The 18,042-nt window shown below is 30.9% G+C and overlaps 1 protein-coding gene across 1 annotated transcript; it reads right to left on the bottom strand.

Moving 5' to 3' along the window:
* Positions 1–3,999: 3,999 nt before the first annotated feature.
* Positions 4,000–6,424, bottom strand: LOC111374469. The gene is made up of 9 exons (XM_022997137.1): positions 6,282–6,424; positions 5,782–5,861; positions 5,630–5,695; positions 5,455–5,552; positions 5,333–5,370; positions 5,148–5,235; positions 4,720–5,049; positions 4,561–4,626; positions 4,000–4,466 (listed from the first exon to the last, which is right to left on the bottom strand). The coding sequence occupies exons 2-9, from the start codon at positions 5,840–5,842 to the stop codon at positions 4,317–4,319; spliced, it is 897 nt and encodes a 298-aa protein (XP_022852905.1). The 5' UTR covers positions 5,843–5,861; positions 6,282–6,424; the 3' UTR covers positions 4,000–4,316.
* Between the last annotated feature and the right edge of the window lie 11,618 nt (positions 6,425–18,042).

Here is an 18,042-nt window from a genome sequence, read left to right as displayed (position 1 = left end):
CTGCCGGCACTGGCTGCCCAGTAGCAGTAAGAACAAGCTTTCGCTCTGCTTTGCAGCGGCAGGCAACGGTGTCTACCGCTTCTTTAGGTAGCGTCGGCCTTTGCCGTGCCAGCTACCGTCGTCGGATCCAAGAAAAAAACTTTTTTTTTGATTTATTTTAAAAATCAAAATTTGAAAATTATAAATACTTTAATTGCTAGATTCAAAAACATGATGAAAAATCAACTTTTGATTTCATAAACATGTAAATCAATTTCTAACAAACACAAAATTGACTTTGATACCACTGTTGGGAATTTACTTAAACATGCGCAGCGAAAATAAAAACAATTTCAATTTCTACTAGGATTCATATTTGTATTTAGATATGAACTGTAATAAAAGCTATACATTTTCTTAGATTTGCAAATTCCTTTGCGTTTCTTTGTTTCAGTAATTTGGATCTGTCTCCCACAGCTGTTCAATTGTCCAGCCTTCAATGAATTCCACACAGAGCAGTTGCAGCTATTAGGATTTTCTCCTTTTGTACTAGCAAGAATTATGAGAAATCTTCTCAGATAGAAAACCCTAGTCATGTCTTTATATAAGTCCAAACGGGCTTGACCTGGTCCGGTCCAATATTTAATCAATCCATTTAATTAAATCCGGTGCGTGAATTAATTAATCCAATTAATTAATTCGGGCCTATAAATAACTAACCCAATTAATTAATTTATCCAACGATTGTTAAATTAATCAATTGACAAATTGCAATCTTTCAATTTTCTTTTGTGTGCGACCCATTAAGTTCCCGACCACGATATCTAACGACGTGAAATATTATTTTGATCTAATCAAAATTGATAAATTAAAACACCCTTTTAATTTATCACCAATTCACACTTGCCGTCTTAGATTGACATCTAGCAATGTATCAGGGCAACACATGTGACAAAAAATGTCACGTGGTATGATAAAACCAAACTTATTCGTTTACCATGAAATTATAATCCCTTCGTCAATATGATTCGATCAATTACGAGATATGGAAGTGTGTCAATCTCGATTATCGATCATATCTTTCATTCTACTATTAAGTGAACGTGAGTCGAAAACTCCTTTTTGACTTATGAGTAAACCTTGGCCAAGGATTTTGTTATTGACTTAATTGAACGAAATGCAGATCACAATCTCTTACTATCTAAGAGTGATGAATCCTCCATTGATCATTCCCAACCTTCATATGATTCTTAACATGCACAAACGATGCCGTATTAGCGGCCCTTGACAGAGCAATATCCAACACCGTCAAAGCATAACTGTCCTCATACAAGGCACTATAACGACCTCAAGTCAAAAGACCAATTCCACTACCGAACTTTAGAAATTAACCACTAACACTCAGATAGTTATCCATGTGGAATCTCTTGGATGGTCTCCAATGTTTCGTTCTAAAACATCCACGCGTTCATTTAAGTATCATCACACTTTAACTCGTGAGATCAGCTATTTACTTCACAAAAAAATGTCACACGTGATGGTCTATCCGTAATAACGATATCCGTATCTTGTTATTAGTTACGACCATGGATTATTCAAGATCCAATCATATGTAATTTGTATCTCACAATCACAACTCTTTGTGATTAATAAATCACTTAAACTTGAATTTTTGGACTCTATTATTTAATATTATTTATCAAAATATTAATTTAAATAAATAATATATTTTACCAAAAATAAATGCATTAAACATATTAAAAGTGTTTATAAACTAAATCGATTGGATTTAGGGCATAACACTTACAATAACATTTTATCAAATGTCACAAAATATGATCAGATGATTCTTGAAGTATTTTATCAAGTTTGTTAAATTTGAAAGTGTATTCTAAAAGTATGATAATTATGTATTTTTCCTTTGATTATTGGGGCTTATGTTTCATGACTGCCAATGAGAAAATATGTTGGGCTTTCATAGGTTTGTGTCCTAAAACATCAACATCTATATCTATAATATCTTAAATATCATATCAAATGAGAATCATTTTTGGATAATTCTAGTACTATTATAATTCAATTATTTCAATAATACCCACTTTTGATTTTCAATATATATTTAATTTATTTAACCATTTAGTTGTCATCGATGTATATGTACATTTGACAGAATCATTTCACCCATATGCTTTCATTAATGTATGAGTTTCATATTATTAATTTTCAATTAATTAAAATCAACGTTCATTTAATTAATATTCATCTTCATTTATGCAGTTCAGTGTTATTAATTTTAAATATAAGTTAATTAGAATTTCACATTCAAGAAAGTATGTCTTATTCACGTCCATGTATACTAANACCCCCCCCCCCCCCCCCCCCAAAAAAATCCTTTTATTGAGCCCCCTTGCAGTAGCAATTTTTCACTAAAAAAAATTAATTTTTTGACCGTTATTTCATTATTTCAGCCATTATTTTTGACTTTTTCATCCACAGGTGAGATCCAATTTTTCTCTAACAATTAAAAAATCAATTTTCGTAATCACTATCGAACAGATCCTAAATGTCAAACAGTGGCTTAACTTTACATTCTCCAAAAAATCACACATTTTCTCTCATTATCTCATACTATTGGAGCTCAAATAGGGGCTAAGGAATTGAAGGTAAATCGCTCAGGTAACTCTCGAGTACACGGTGACCTCTATTTTTGTCAAGTTCAGCAATATTGAGCCACATTGAGCTTTTGAATGTATCATCGTGCTAATGTTTAACCTCAGGTGCTTTATCAAGTTTAACACGATATATGGCTTTTGCATCTAGTTCGTCTTGGTATGTGTCAATTCAGTTTGGCACTATTGTAATGTTTTGACTATTATGTGTAGTTGATCTTGAAATTTTGATATTTGATTTACGATGATTCATTGAATGACATTGACGTGTTGGCTTTCTTTTGTGGTTAGATCATTTAAAAGAGTTACGTTAAATCTTAACTTTATTATTTTATATATATCATGCGAATTATTGATGTTAGTCAATCATTGAACTCAAATCATGTTCAAATTTGCTTATCAACTTGGCTTTCTACTTTGATTTTTTCTTATTTACTCTCTCTAATAGACACCCTACAAATAATTGGGTTTGCCCCTCGGGGCACAGCTCAACTGGTGGATCAATCAACATTGGCTTGCTTCTAACGACAGGGTGGAGAGTTCGATTCTTGGTGGGAACCTGCGGCCAAATATTTGGTATGGAGCAATCACTGTTGAGGAGGGTCTCTTGTGCGCAGAAGTGTACAGTCAATGGAGGGAACCTATGATCTAGTTGAGGCATAACCCGCGATTTACCCCCTCCAAAATTCTAAGGGTATGGGTCTTGGAAGTCCATAATTTAGTCTGGTGTAAGTTGGGATACCTGAATATCAAAAAATAATAATAATAATAATAAAATAATTGGGCACTCCATCCAATCAAACCCCCTTGTGCTGAATAAATGTAATGATGAACCAACAAAGCACCAGTTTGACATACACTAAATCAAAAATAATTTTCTCAAACCATTTTCATACATTCACAGTAAAATATTTTGCACATAAAAGGCTTTTAATGGTGTAATAATTACTGATTTGTCACTTAAGAGTGGAAATCTATATTACCCTGATTATTTATTTGATGTTTAGGATTAATGGCAACCTTGCACTTTCATAATATCCAAAGCGTCTGCAATCTTTCACATCCCCCCCCCCCCCCCCCCCCCAAACTCTTTTTAATGGTTGTCAAACATGATGAAAATGCCAAGTGCTCTCAATGATTGGATTTGAACATGTCAATTGTAAATACATCTACCACAAATCGTGATAATCATGAGTAATACATTTAATCACGATTTTGACTTTGATGTTGATCAAATTACAGAATGTAAAATTTTTCCAAACATTATGGCAAAAAATGATAGAATTGCAGTACTAGTGTTAATCATAATGATGTGAAAGTTAAGATCAAATGAACCATCTAATCACAATAATACACCAACAATCTTAGCCACTCCATTTATTAAATTCAAGTTTAGTACATTACACGTCAAATTTTGTCTCACTACTTGAAGAAATAGTGTTGACATCTAAATTATACGCATAAACCAGCGTAATCTTCAAGGGATTAGCATCGTATTATGATTAAACTGATTGACAGTGACCAGAAATGCAAGCAGCTTATATATAGTACTACAATATTTTTTGAAGAAAAAATTATATTAACTGATGATAGCAACAGAACATTTACATGATTTAATAAAAGCCATAGAATTAAGGATTTCTCCGATACTATGAATGAACATAGAACCTAAGCTGTAACAGATGTCTCGACTGCAACACCCGAGTAATTAACTTCAGCAACCTTATCGGTTTCCCAAAGCTCGGGCAATGCTTCTTTGAGATTATGGATGCTTTCGAATGCGTAATCTGCACCTTTTACTCTCTGAGATTTCCCCACCTGCGTGGAAATTTGAGCCAACATTCAGTCTATAATGACCATATTGAGCAAATTTTTATGTCGACTTAGCTTATGGATCGGCAATGCAACTTACCAGTACAGTATCAAGGCCTACGCGTTTTCCAGCCTGAATGTTTCGTACACTATCCTCGAAGAACAACTGCAGGATAAATGAAGACGGGCTTGAGTATATGCGAGTAGTTTAGAATTATCTTTTAGTGAAAGATGTAAAAAACCAGAAAGATGATCTTACTGTTCTATGTGGATCAATGTTGGCAATTTTAAGAGCCTTTTCAATGGCGGATTCTGATGGTTTGCAGACAATTGGTGTCTTTGGCAATCCAGTTGATTCTGCATTAGGCTGAGAAAAATGTCCAATTATGTCGAAAATCTTAGGGCTTGTGCTAAGGGGACGAGACAATTGTGTGGATCCCAGAAACTCGATATCATCCTCGTCATCAGAAACAGTGCTCTTGTGTGTAGGATTGAGAGTCTCGAAGCAGATGATCCCTTCAAAACAGTCTTCCAAACCAAGTCTTTTGAGAGCTTCGATGGCATGGACCTTATCAGAATTAGTGAAGATCTATCACAAAAAAGAAGAAGAAGAAAACATTAGTATTTCGTAGGAATACATTCATACACACTCTTCAGTACTAAAAAACCCCATGAGAAAGGACGTACAACTTTCCGAATAGGCAAGCTTAACAAAAGGCTTCTCAGAACAGGGTCCGGTTTCAAGTTTTCATAAGGTAACCTCCCATGGACAAAGCTGCAAAATTGGGAAAGTCACAGTTCAATAAAATGAAACATCCACGTGAAATAAGTAAACCGACCAAATCAGAAATCAAAGAATCGGGCTTTCTCACCTATGATATTCATCATAGTCGAAATCATAGCCAATTGCCTGCATAGAAAATATCCCTTAATAAATGGTCTTTATACAGAGTCACGCTGCTATTAACAATCGAAAGTAAGTAGAAATACTTACTCTAAGGCCTGCCATTGTAGTGCCGTAATTCTTGTACAAAAGATTACACAAGTCATCTATTTTGCTCTCTTCAATACCGAGCTTTTCAACCATGTAATCTGTAAAACATATACATAACAAATCAAACAACATATAAACATAAACAAATTTTTTGAACAGAAGGAAATAATCTTACCTTGAATGTTCTTAAGAACTGCTGTTGCCAGGCCAGCACTAAGGGGATAAAGAGTATCATCAAGATCTGAAAAGTACATATTGCGGTTCAGATACATTTTTTTTTCCAAATATTCTAACTTAAAACTAGTTGCAAATAATTGAGAAACTAACCAAATAGTAGACAATCATATTTTGATCTTTGAACCTGCCCAAATCGAATCTCGTATTCCATCTTGATCCTGAGTGGGTAACTGAAATACCGAATAAGTACGCGATTAGACTCTAAACAAACTTCCCAAAATGAAAATTCAGATTTAGACTCTATCTACAAGTTCTAATGGCTGGGAATGCTGCACAAAATTGTCGGCACTCCATAACCAGTTTTGTATCTTGAGCCAAATATCGAAAAAAGTTAAAATTCCAGAAGGTAAACAAGAATCAAATTCATCAGAAGAGAACCATTCATGATTTTGAAATCCACGAAATAATCTCTCTCTCTCACATTAATTTGTGAAAAAAAATTGAAAATGTCTAAAACCCATCAACAAAAAAGTCACATTAGCCTCCAAATCTAAAAACGTTGATTCTTTAAACCAATTAATCAATCACCTAAAACAAATATAATTTAGAGAAAAACACTGAAAATTATTAAACCCAAGACTACAACATACCGGAATTGGAATTAAAATGGAAAGAACAGGGAATCAAGGGGCTAATGCAGAGAGAAAAAGAGAGAGATTGCAAACTGCAATTCTTCTACACAGTGATTGAAGAGTGCAAAGAGAGGGGGAGGAAAAATGGAGGCATCCATTGAGTTTAAATAGACAAAACAGTTACGCCAATTTTTATTTTTTTTCAAAGTTTAAAAAAGAATGAGAATATTACATATTTACATCTTTTAGTCATGTTTAATTAAAAAGAGTTATTAATAATGAGTTTGAGTTTAATAGTAATACTTTCTGGAGACACTTTTACACAAGAAATCTCCATTCTGCCCCTCCAACCACGCTAACTTTCTTAGTATTTTATTATTCTTATTTTATGTTGTATGGTGCACAAGTTTCCTTAAAATAAATATCTAAAAATAAAAATCCAATTTCCTAAATTTCAAAAATCAATGAAATTACACTGACTTGACAAGTTGTGAAAATGTTATAACAATCAAAGTTTAGGAAAAAAAATAATAATATAATGATAAAAAAAAATTACTTTAGAAGTAAATTTACTTTAGTAAATGAGTTGTGTACAACTCTCTAACCATCTTCTTAATTGTATTGCATTGACAATTGAAATATTGTAAAATAATGTGATTGTTAAAGTTTACAAGAAATGTTGCAATCAAAACCAAAAGTTACATTGAGGACAACCTTCGTTTGAATCCTATTGAAGCAATAATTGAAGAGTTGTGAAAATGATATAACAATCGAAATTTAGAAAAAAGTTAATATAATGAAAAAAAAAACGACTTTAGAAGTAGATTAACTTTAAGTAAATGAGCGATGTAAAACTCTCTAACCATCTTCTTAATTGTATTGCAGTGACAATTGAAATATTGTAAAATGATATGATCGTCAAAGTTTACAAAGAAAGGTTGCAATCAAAACCAAAGTTACACCGAGGACAACCTTCGTCTGAATTCTATTGAAGCGATAATTGAAGAGTTGTGAAAATGATATAACAATCGAAGTTTAGAAAAAAAAAATATAATGATAAAAATTATTACTTTAGAAGTAAATTTACTTTTAAGTAAATGAGTTATGTACAACTCTCTAACCATCTTCCAACTCTCTAACCATCTTCTCAATCTTATTGCAGTGACAATTGAAATGTTGTAAAATGATATGATCGTCAAAGTTTACAAGAAAGGTTGCAATTAAACCCAAAAGTTACACTGAGGACAACCTTCGTCTGAATTCTATTGAGGCGATAATTGAAGAGTGTATGAAAATGATATAACAATCGAAGTTCAAAAAAAAAAAATTACTTTAGAAGTAAATAAGTTGTGTACAACTCTCTAACCATCTTCTTAATTTTATTGTAGTGACAATTGAAATGTTGTAAAATGATATGATTGTCAAAGTTTACAAAAAATAGAAGCAATAATTGAAAAGTTGTGAAAACGATGTAGCAATTGAAGTTTAGAAAAATAAAATAAAATAATATGATGATAAAAAAATTACTTTAGAAGTAAATTTACTTTAAGTAAATGAGTTGTGTACAACTCTCTAACTATCTTCTTTATTGTATTGCATTGACAATTGAAATGGTGTAAAATGATATGATTGTCAAACTTACGAGAATGGTTGCAATCAAAACCAAAAGTTACTTTGTGCTTGTGTAGAAGCGATTTTTTTAAATAACTTCATTCTAGGAAAAAAGAAAAAAAAATCATTTTTTACATTTTATTTTTTTAAATATTTTCCTTACTTTTTAACCAAATACAAAAAAATCAAGCACTTTAAGACTCGATTATTGTATGCAAAAATTTTGTGATTTGCTAATAAAGCGTGATGCAAATTGGCCTTGAAATGTTGCCAAATTTGAAAAAATTCGCAAAATTAGTTAATTTTTATGCTAAAATACGCAGAAAATTCTTTTTGTAAAAATGACCAAATTCTTTTTATGACAAAGATTACATACTACAAATGGTTTGTGCACAAATCTTGAGACCAAACCAATAGCTTTCATGCGAAACTCTATAAATGACACATCCTATTAACCAAAAAATAATACTAATTAATGAAAATTTAATGTAATTAACTAATATAAAAAATCGAAATTGAAACCTCAAAATTGTATTGTAAAAAATAAATTTTAAATTAATCACATACGAGTTCAAGCATAGAATTACTTATGAACCATTAAGGAAAATGAATTTGCATCTTATACATGCAATTAAACAAAATAATTTTTGTGACACATCCTATTAGTCAATTGATAATACTAATTAACGAATTAGATCTCTTTTCACGACAGAAAAGAGGCAACACTTGATTTTTTTTTTTTTTTATGATCATCGGTATTCGAACCAATTCACGCGCACCTCGACTAATTTCACGAGACCCTGAAGTTTACAACTGAGTACTCACCTTAGTGGCCTTGAGGAGACTCGAACTGGTGACCGGTAACAATTGATAATCTTTGAGAATGAAATGCGGTGAATGGACGGCGGTTCGAGAGAAATAATAAAGGATTTTGAAATGTAATTGGAAATTGAAAGATTTTTAAGGACATTTTCGTCCATCTATTTTAAAAATAGTCGGTGATGCCAACCTATCAATGTTTGACCATTTCAAAAATACGATATCTCATTTATTAACAATACATTTTTAATTATACGTGTGTAAACATCTACCTCATTTGTTGCGTAGCTTAAATTAATAAAGCATCAAGTATTTTGCCAACTTTATGTTCACATGGGAGTTCAAAACTGGACCGTACTTTTCTATTTTCTTTCCCCTTTTTTTTTAACAAAAAAAAAAAAAAAAAAAAAAAAAAAAAGGATGTTTACGTACTTTTAATATTTTCTCTTTTGTATGTGATTTTTCTATTTTATCTCTCTATTTTTTTTTGATATCCAAGTATCCCAATTTACACTAGACTAAATCCTAGACCTTCAATACCCATGTCCCTAGAAGTTTGGAGGAGATAAATCGCGGGATATTTTATCTCTCTATTTCTAAATGCATGAATAGTGTTGTTATGCATCTCAAGATTCTATAGATAGCTAAATTTTTGACTCCTGCATAATTATCAAACTCGAGTTCTCGGCTCTAAACCCTTGTTTGCCTACCATTAAAATACATATTAATTTTCAAATTAATTTTTAATCACACGTTCATGTAATAAAATATTTTGCTTGTAAACACAATTTTCTTTACCGCTCATTCTCCAAAAAATTACTATTCCAAAACTCATTTTCCAACCAAAAGAAAAAAAAACATTAAAATGAATGCGAGGGCTAAATCTTTTTTAGAGTCATCGCTTTCTTTCTAACTTTATCTCTCCAGCTTTGCCTTTACTTCCTAAAATCGACTCTCTTGGTGGGCACATGTAGAGATATTATCTAAATGTTGGATTTTAATTTATTATGTGAACCTACATATATAATTAAGTGTACATTAAAACCATCTTAAGGTAAAAAATAAAATTTAAATTATTCACATATGAACTCAAGCATAGAATTACTTACGAACCGTTATAAGAAAAATGAATTTGCATCTAGTACATGCACTTAAACAAAATAATTTGATTATTTGATTACTCATTACTTTTTAAGGTAAAAGATAAATGCGTGGATGTGTATTCTATATGAATATTGTTGCCATTGTGTGGACTAGTATCTAAGGAGTCTATTTATGGTTAATCTAATTAAGTTGAAGTGGTTCATAACTTATATTTTCTCCACTCTTGTAGCTTGTGGTGCCATTGTGTTAGTTCTAACTAGTTACTCCCATTTCTAATTAAAAACTCTATTAAAAAAACCTCACTTTAAGAAAATGGCTCGTCCTTTTAATTATGTTGTACTGACAATTAAAATGTTGTAAAAAATTAAAAGAAAAATTGCAATCAAAATCATAAGTTACCTCGAGTCTGTGTGGAAGTAATTTTTTGAAAATAACGTTTCTCTATACTCATATTCAATCACACATTCTAAAATAATCAAATTTTACATTTTTTTCATAAATATTGAACCAAATATTTTACAAACAAAAAAACTCTCACACAAGCACTTTAAAACTCAATTACCGTATGCAACGATAAGGTGTGATGCAAATTCCTATATCTTAACATTAGAGGGTTGGAGATTGTGGACTTGAAATGTTATCAAATTTGGAAGACTTTGCAAAAGTAGCAATTTTCACGTCAAATTAGAATCTATTATTTTTTGTAAAAATGACCAAATTTTTGTATTACTGAAATTACAAAGTACAAATGATTGTTGCACAAATCTCGAGGCCAAGTCAATAGTTTTCATGAAAAGCTTTGTAAGTGATATATTTCCATTTAATCAATTGATAATACTAATTAACGAATTAGATCTCTCTTCACGAAAGCAGAAAAGAGGCAGCACTTGATAATTTTTGTGAATGAAATGTCGGTGAATAGATGGTGGTTTGAGGGAAAAAAATAAAGGATATTGAAATGTGATTGGAAATTGAAAAATTTTTAAGGACATTTTCGTCCATCTATTTTAAAAATAGTTGGTGATGCCAACCTGCCAATGTTTGACCATTTCAAAATACGTTGTCTCATTTTTCAACGGGCTTGTACAGTGTACATTTTAAATTATACGTGTGTAAACATCTACCTCATTTGTTGCATAGCTTAAATTAATAAATCATCAAGTATTTTGACAACTTTAATGTATTCACATGTGGAGGCCGGCCTGCCCTCCAGCAAGTTTGTATTAATAAATAACTCTCGTATATATTTTTATTCATTCAAAAAGAAGAACAAGATATTTACGTATTTTTAATATTTTCTCTTTTATATGATTTTTCTATGAGTAATGTTATTCATAATCGTTCATTGTGCTAATCGTCATACGTGACATCTTACATGAAGGGTCGTGATTTTAATGTATTAATGTGGTAGTATTTTCTTACCTCATTCAGCAAATCATTACCGTCATATTCATGTTATCTAGGACGACTGCGATAGTGAGTAATTACAAATAACATTATTCTTTTTTCTATTTTATCTCTCTATTTCTAAATGCATGCATAGTGTTGTTGTATATCTCAAAATCCTCTAGGTATCTAAATTTTTGGCTCCTACGTAATAATCAAACTCGTGTTCTCGACTGTAAGCCCTTGTTTGCCTACCATTAAAATATATTTTTTTTCAAATTTATTTTTAACCACACATTCTCCAAAAAATTACTATTTATTTCAAAACTCATTTTTCCAAAAAAAAAAAAAAAAAAAGACTCATTAAAATGAATGTGAGGGCTAAATCTTTTTAGAGTCATCTCTTTCTAACTTTATCTCTCCAACTTTGCCTTTACTTCCTAAAATCGACTCTCTTGTTGGGCACATGTAGAGATAATATCTAAATGTTGGGTTTTAATTTGTCACGTGAACCTACATATGTAATTAAGTGTGCATTAAAGCCATCTTAAGGTAAAAAAATAAATTTTAAATTATTCACATATGAACTCAAGCATAGAATTACTTACGAACTGTTTTAAGGAAAATGAATTTGCATTTAGTACATGCACTTAAACAATATAATTTGATTATTTGATTACTCATTACTTTTTAGGGTAAAAGATAAAACATGTAGAAGTGTATTCTATATGAATATTGGTGCCATTGTGTGGACTAGCATCTAAGTTGTCTATTTACGGTTAATCTAATTTGTTTTAAGTTTCTACACTCTTGTCGCTTGTGGTGACATTGTGTTAGTTCTAACTAGAGTTCTCCCATTTATAATTAAAAACTACTATTAAAAAACCTCAATTTAAGAAAATGACTCGCCCTTTTAATTATGTTGCACTGACAATTAAAATGTTGTAAAACGATATGATAGTAAAAATTTAAAAGAAAGATTGCAATCAAAATCATAAATTAATTTGTGCTTTTGTTGAAGTAATTTTTTTGAAAATAATTTTTCTCTATACTCATTTTTAATCATACATTCTGAACAAATCAAATTATAAATCTTTCATATTTTTTTCTTACTATTTAACCAAATATTTTATGGACAAAAAAACTCTCACACAAGCACTTTAACTCAGTTATTGTATGCTTAAATGTCATAATTTACGATAAAGTGTAATACAAATCCCAAAAACATTGGAGGATTGAAGAATCTGGACTTGAAGTGTTATCAAATTTGGAAGACTTTGCAAAAAGTAGCAATTTTCATGTCAAATTAGAATATATTCCTTTTTTGTTTTTTGTTTTTATTTTTTTTGGGTAAAAATGTCTAGATTTTTGTATGACCCAAATTACAAAGTACAAATGATTGTTGCACACATCTCGAGACTATATCAATAGCTTTCATGAAAAAGCTAAGCGATACATTCTATTAACTAATTGATAATACTAATTAACGATTTAGATCTTCTTTCACAGAAGCAGAAAAGGGGTAACACCTGATAATTTTTGTGAATGAGACATCGATGAATGAACGGTGGTTAGAGGGAAAAATGAAAGGAATTTGAAATCTAATTGGAAATTGAAAATTTTTCAAGGATATTTTCGTCCGTCTATTTTAAAAATAATCGGTTATGCCAACCTTTCAATTTTTGAACATTTCAAAATAGGATGTCTCATTTATTAAATAGGCTTGTACAGTTGTACCGTTGTACATTTTTCGTTGGGCAATGCTAACAGGTTGAAAAACAGACTGCGTACATGTCGATGCATAATTTGAGAGTTTGAAAAATAAAAAAGGAAAAAAGAAAAAGGAAAACACCCAACAACTTGGTATCACATCAGTCCGTTTCTTGTTTTCTGTTTCTTAGCATGTCTATTTATCATTTTCCTCTTTAGTTATACTTGTGTAAACACATACCTCACTGGTGCATGGTCATCAATTATTTTGACAACTAATATTATATTTACGTGGGAGTTCAAACCTGGACCATATTTTTCTAAAATACAAATAAATAACTCTCGTCCGTATTACATGGAACTATGGGTATATATTTTATTCGTTAAAGAAGAAAAAGAAGAAATTTTACTATCAAACGTGCTTTTAATATTTTCTCTTTTATATGTGATTTTTCCTTTTTTATCTCTCTATTTCTAAATTCATGAATAGTGTTGTTTCATAACTCAAAATTCCCTAGAGAATATTGCTATCAGTGAAGCAAAACTCTTACTCTCTTAGGTAGTTAAAGGTGCAGTTGGTTTCCATTTTCATTTTCAAAACGATTTTTAGTTTTTCCCGAAAACGGCCCGTTTTCCACGTTTTGAACGTTTTCGACATTTATAACTGAAAACGATAAAAAATCGTTTTGCGTTTTCAATTATAAATTTTAACTCATTTTCGAAAATGACGGACCAAACGCATTTTTCGCGTTTTCGAAAAAGGAAAATGGAAAATGAGCCGAAAACGGCAAACTAACCACAGCCTAAATTTCTAACTCCTACAGAATAATCAGTCTCGTGTTGTCTGCTCCAAGCCCGTAACTCTTCAATTAAAATATTTTTTTTTAAAACTTATTTTCAATCACACCTTCACATAATAAAATATTTTGCACGTAAATTATTTTTTTCCTACTTTTTGACCACAAACTCTAAAAAATTCAAACATGACTAAATCATTCTAGAGTCGTCTCTTTCTTTTGCCTCTACTTGTTTGGATTCCTAAATCGACTCTCTTGATGGGCGCATGTAGAGTAATGTAACATTAGTTGCGCATATGGTACCTAGTGTCATAAATCAACTATAGACCCTTATTCAATAATAATGAACAAGTAAACTTTCTCTCGTTTCATTTCCTAAAGTCGAGAACACCAATCGATTGTCACCATTGTTAAGATAGAATAGCCTCCATATGAGGGCATACCACATGTTCTCCCTAATTAACGTTCCATGCTTGCAACTACCCCATTTAGCTCCCATTCTTATTCTCATTCTTATTTTCAACCACACAATCTTTCATAAAATAATATTATACGCAAATAAAAAACTTTTTATTCTTTTTCAATCACATATTTAAAAAAAATAAAATACTATTCCAACCATTAAAATTTGAAAAAAAAATGAGGACGAAACGGTACACTTACCATTAACTATTCAAAAAAAAAAGATGGAATTTGCAACCACTGTCAAATTGAAAAGGACCAAATCGTATGATTTGACCCTTAATTGTATTAAATTGAATAAATTACAAAAAACCAGACCATAAATTCTTAAAAAGGAAAAGAAAGGACCCTTGTCTAGTTTTCATTTATCATTCAAATATATTTTAACGTTCTAGGAAAGATGGTCACGTAGGGAATACAAATATTTTTCTTCTTCTTTGTTTAATAATTTTTATTCTATGGCTGGCTTTGATTGTGACAAATGAACCTATAATTTGTCAATGAAAATTGTTTATTTTCAGACAGAGTAGGTGAGGTGGTTGTCAATGAAAGCTACACCAATGGAGATCCTAAGTATTGTTTCATCATAGTTACAACATAATAGGAATTTAATATTGCCAGCAGCCAAACTTTTACGAGGGATTAATTTATAATTAGGAGTCTCTGATTGTGTGATTTAGGCTAGACGAGACAAATAATTGCTTGTAATTATATGATTTTGTTGAAATTTTCTTTCCCGCAATGTAAAAAATTTGCAATTTTCTTAGAAGAGAGAAAGGGGTTAATTTTTTCTAATTTATTTTTTATTGAAATTCATTTGCTCGTGCTACATGTTTGAAATGCATCTAGTTATTAATGGCAGATTGAAAATAACCTAAGCCATAGGTTCTTTTTAAAATTACCCCCCAAAACTTAACTGTGCATTTGGTATGTATTATGTCACGTTAAATTTGTGCTCCTGACGGCTAGTGATGCGAGGGCTCTGTATCAAATATCTGACAAATGATGTTGGTGCAATAATTTTTAATATTTCAAGTACTGTTCCAAAATCTGAAATCTCTGAGCCTCCGTTTGAACATATAATCGTTATGGACTCCACACAAAAGATAAAAAGTCAAATATGAAGGTTTGATGTGATGAATAACGATCATATTTTTCATTCTAACGAGAAAATAATGGGGCTCAAACATGACCTTAACGTGAATTTTTAATGAGAATCAAACTTTAAAGGGATTTCATTTTTCTAATGTTTATTAAAATGAAATCCCTTTGAAGTTTCTTAAAAAATACAACAATTTCAGACCTTGCAAGCACATATACTTTACAAAGGGTTGAGATCTATTAAACAATGTTAGCAAAGATTTTTATTGTTATAGTCTTCGAGAGAAAAAAACAGAGTGGTTGACGAGTTGTCTTCTTATGCTCTTTTTAATTTTTATTGTAGACTTTTTTACTTAAACTTCTTGTATGTTTGCTTTATTTATATTATATATATAAAAAAATCACGAAACTCATTAATAACAGTACAACTTCATTTGGTAAGTGGTCATTTTACATAACAGGATTCCTAAAATTTTTGAAATTAACTTACAAATTGAATAAGAGAAGTTATATCATTCCGTAAGTGCTTGTATCGACAAGCTTTAGTTGTAAGAAGCAGGATATTAATGATAAATATCTAATAACTTGTATCGTCCTTATATTATATAGCGTCCAAATACATTTGTTAAGTTTAGTAAGTGCTTGTGTTAGATATATTTCAAATGTATAAAAACATTATATTTGTCATAACGTGACAAAAGCGTCACATAATTTGTACCCTCACATTATTTATATATGTCATGCTGCCCTATAAAACTCGTTAGTCGTAACAGTGCAAATCTATTTGGTAAGCGCTTGTGTTACATACCTGAATTTCAAATAGTTTTGAAGTTAACATACAAATTAAATAAGAGAAGTTGATTCATTCTATAAGTGCTTGTGGTAGACACACTTGAAATTGTAGAAGCATAATGTTTGTAAAAGAGTGACGAACATCCCTAATTTGTATTGTCCTATTATTTATTTAATTATAAAAAAGTCATGCCTCCACACACACACATACATATATTAGAAATAATCTTCTAAGCACTGATTCTTAGTTCATGTTAAGCACCGATAATATAACACATCATTTAATCGGTGAATTATTAAATATATAAAATCTACTATCAATTTATTTAGCAATTAAATGGTGTATTAAGGGATGTTGCATCATACTGTAGTGTTTGTGCTAGTCATACTTGAAATGTATAGAAGCTTGATATTTGTTAAAATGTGACAAAAGCTGCCATTCCATTATTTATGTTAAATAATAAATATATAGAAAAGTCACGTCTCTCTATGAAACTCTTTAATAATAGCTGTACATTTTCATTTGATAAAATACTCATTTTTTATATTACAAAATTCCAATAGTTTTGAAATTAATATACAAATTAAATAAAGTGTTCGTTTTACTTCACATCTCCCTAAGTGCTTGTGTTAGTCACGCTTGAAATGTATAGAAGCATGACATTTATAAAGCGAAAAAAATCATCTCCTAAACTTGTACTGTCCCAATATTTATATCATGCCATTCTTGTGTTTCATTAAAATTACTTTTTTTATTTTAGGAAAAATATATTTTGAAAAGAATGAGTTTTTGGAAAATGTGTGGTGTAAAAATGAGAAAAAAATTTGGGTTTATTTATAACATTATTTTATGGGAGAATATATAGATGAAAATGAGTTTTGAAAAAATGGAGTCCAAATAGGGACTGTATAAAAAGTCACACCTAATTCCTACGATACTCACTAATCATAGTGTGCAATTTTTTTTTTTAGATACCCAGGTGTCCGCCTTACAGCGACTAATCCTGAAACTTACGATCCAACCCCTCTTCACGCAGACCAGGTAAACTGCTGGTTGTGCCTCAAACTGGTCAGGGTCTAAGAGCCCTCCCAACTGAATTGTCAAAGTGTCGAGCGAGTCAAACCCATGTATGCGTTTTGCTTTTCAGGAGAATTTCTGCCTTCCAGGAGAAAGCCTGCCTTCCAAGAGCCCCATGAATCGAACTCGCGACCTCTGAACTGTCCGTCTTGAAGAATTCCGTCCTTTGCCAATTGAGATGTGCTCTGAGGGGTTTATTAGTAAGTATTTGTGTTACACCTCCGAATCCAATAATTTTGAAATTAACATACAAATTAAAGAAGAGATATTGTATCATTCCGTAAGTGACAATTTGGAACGTATAGAAGCACGATAATTGTAATAAAATGACAAAGGATTCCTTAACTCATATCATTCTATTATTTTATATTGTAATGTAAAAAAAGTCAGACCGCCCTACGAAACTCGCTAATCACAAGAGGGCAAATTCATTTAATAAGTGTTCGTATTGCATCACTAATTTCTCAATAATTTTGAAATTGACACACAAATTAAATAATGTATAAAAACGTGATATTTGTTAGAAAGTGACAAAAGTACACCATAACTTGTAGCATCTCATTATTTATATAGATAGAAAAATCACCCCTCCCCTGCAAAACTAATTCATTTAATAAGTGCTCGTGTTAAATGCTTATCGAAGCAAATTCCATCCCTACGAGTTAAATAATATACATTAAAAGAAATAAAAATTTCACGGTGGGAGATAAATCCTACTAAATTTTATATAAATATGAGTCACAATCAATAACTGAGTGTCAACACCAAAATTAAAAATAATTAACTATGGTATAGTCCCTTTCCTTGGTACTTCATATTTTGATTTGATTACCAAAGCATGAAACACGACCAAACTGTGTAGAGAAAGGGCACCTCTTAAGGCATAAAGCACACAGCACAGTCCAGGCTGTACATAGAC

Source organism: Olea europaea, unplaced genomic scaffold, assembly GCF_002742605.1.
Source record: "Olea europaea var. sylvestris unplaced genomic scaffold, O_europaea_v1 scaffold1252, whole genome shotgun sequence".
Classification (NCBI taxonomy): domain Eukaryota; kingdom Viridiplantae; phylum Streptophyta; class Magnoliopsida; order Lamiales; family Oleaceae; genus Olea; species Olea europaea.
The sequence above is the reverse complement of the archived record's forward strand: the minus strand, read 5'-3'. Positions and strand labels throughout refer to the sequence as shown.

Bases quoted from the DNA above. Each gene is read 5' to 3' on its own strand.
- LOC111374469 (XM_022997137.1), bottom strand. From the start codon at position 5,842: ATGGAATACGAGATTCGATTTGGGCAGGTTCAAAGATCAAAATATGAT. The intron at 5,696-5,781 runs GTTAGTTTCTCA...TGTACTTTTCAG, and splicing joins ATATGATTGTCTACTATTTG to ATCTTGATGATACTCTTTAT. The intron at 4,627-4,719 runs GTAAGATCATCT...TTTATCCTGCAG, and splicing joins ACATTGATCCACATAGAACA to TTGTTCTTCGAGGATAGTGT.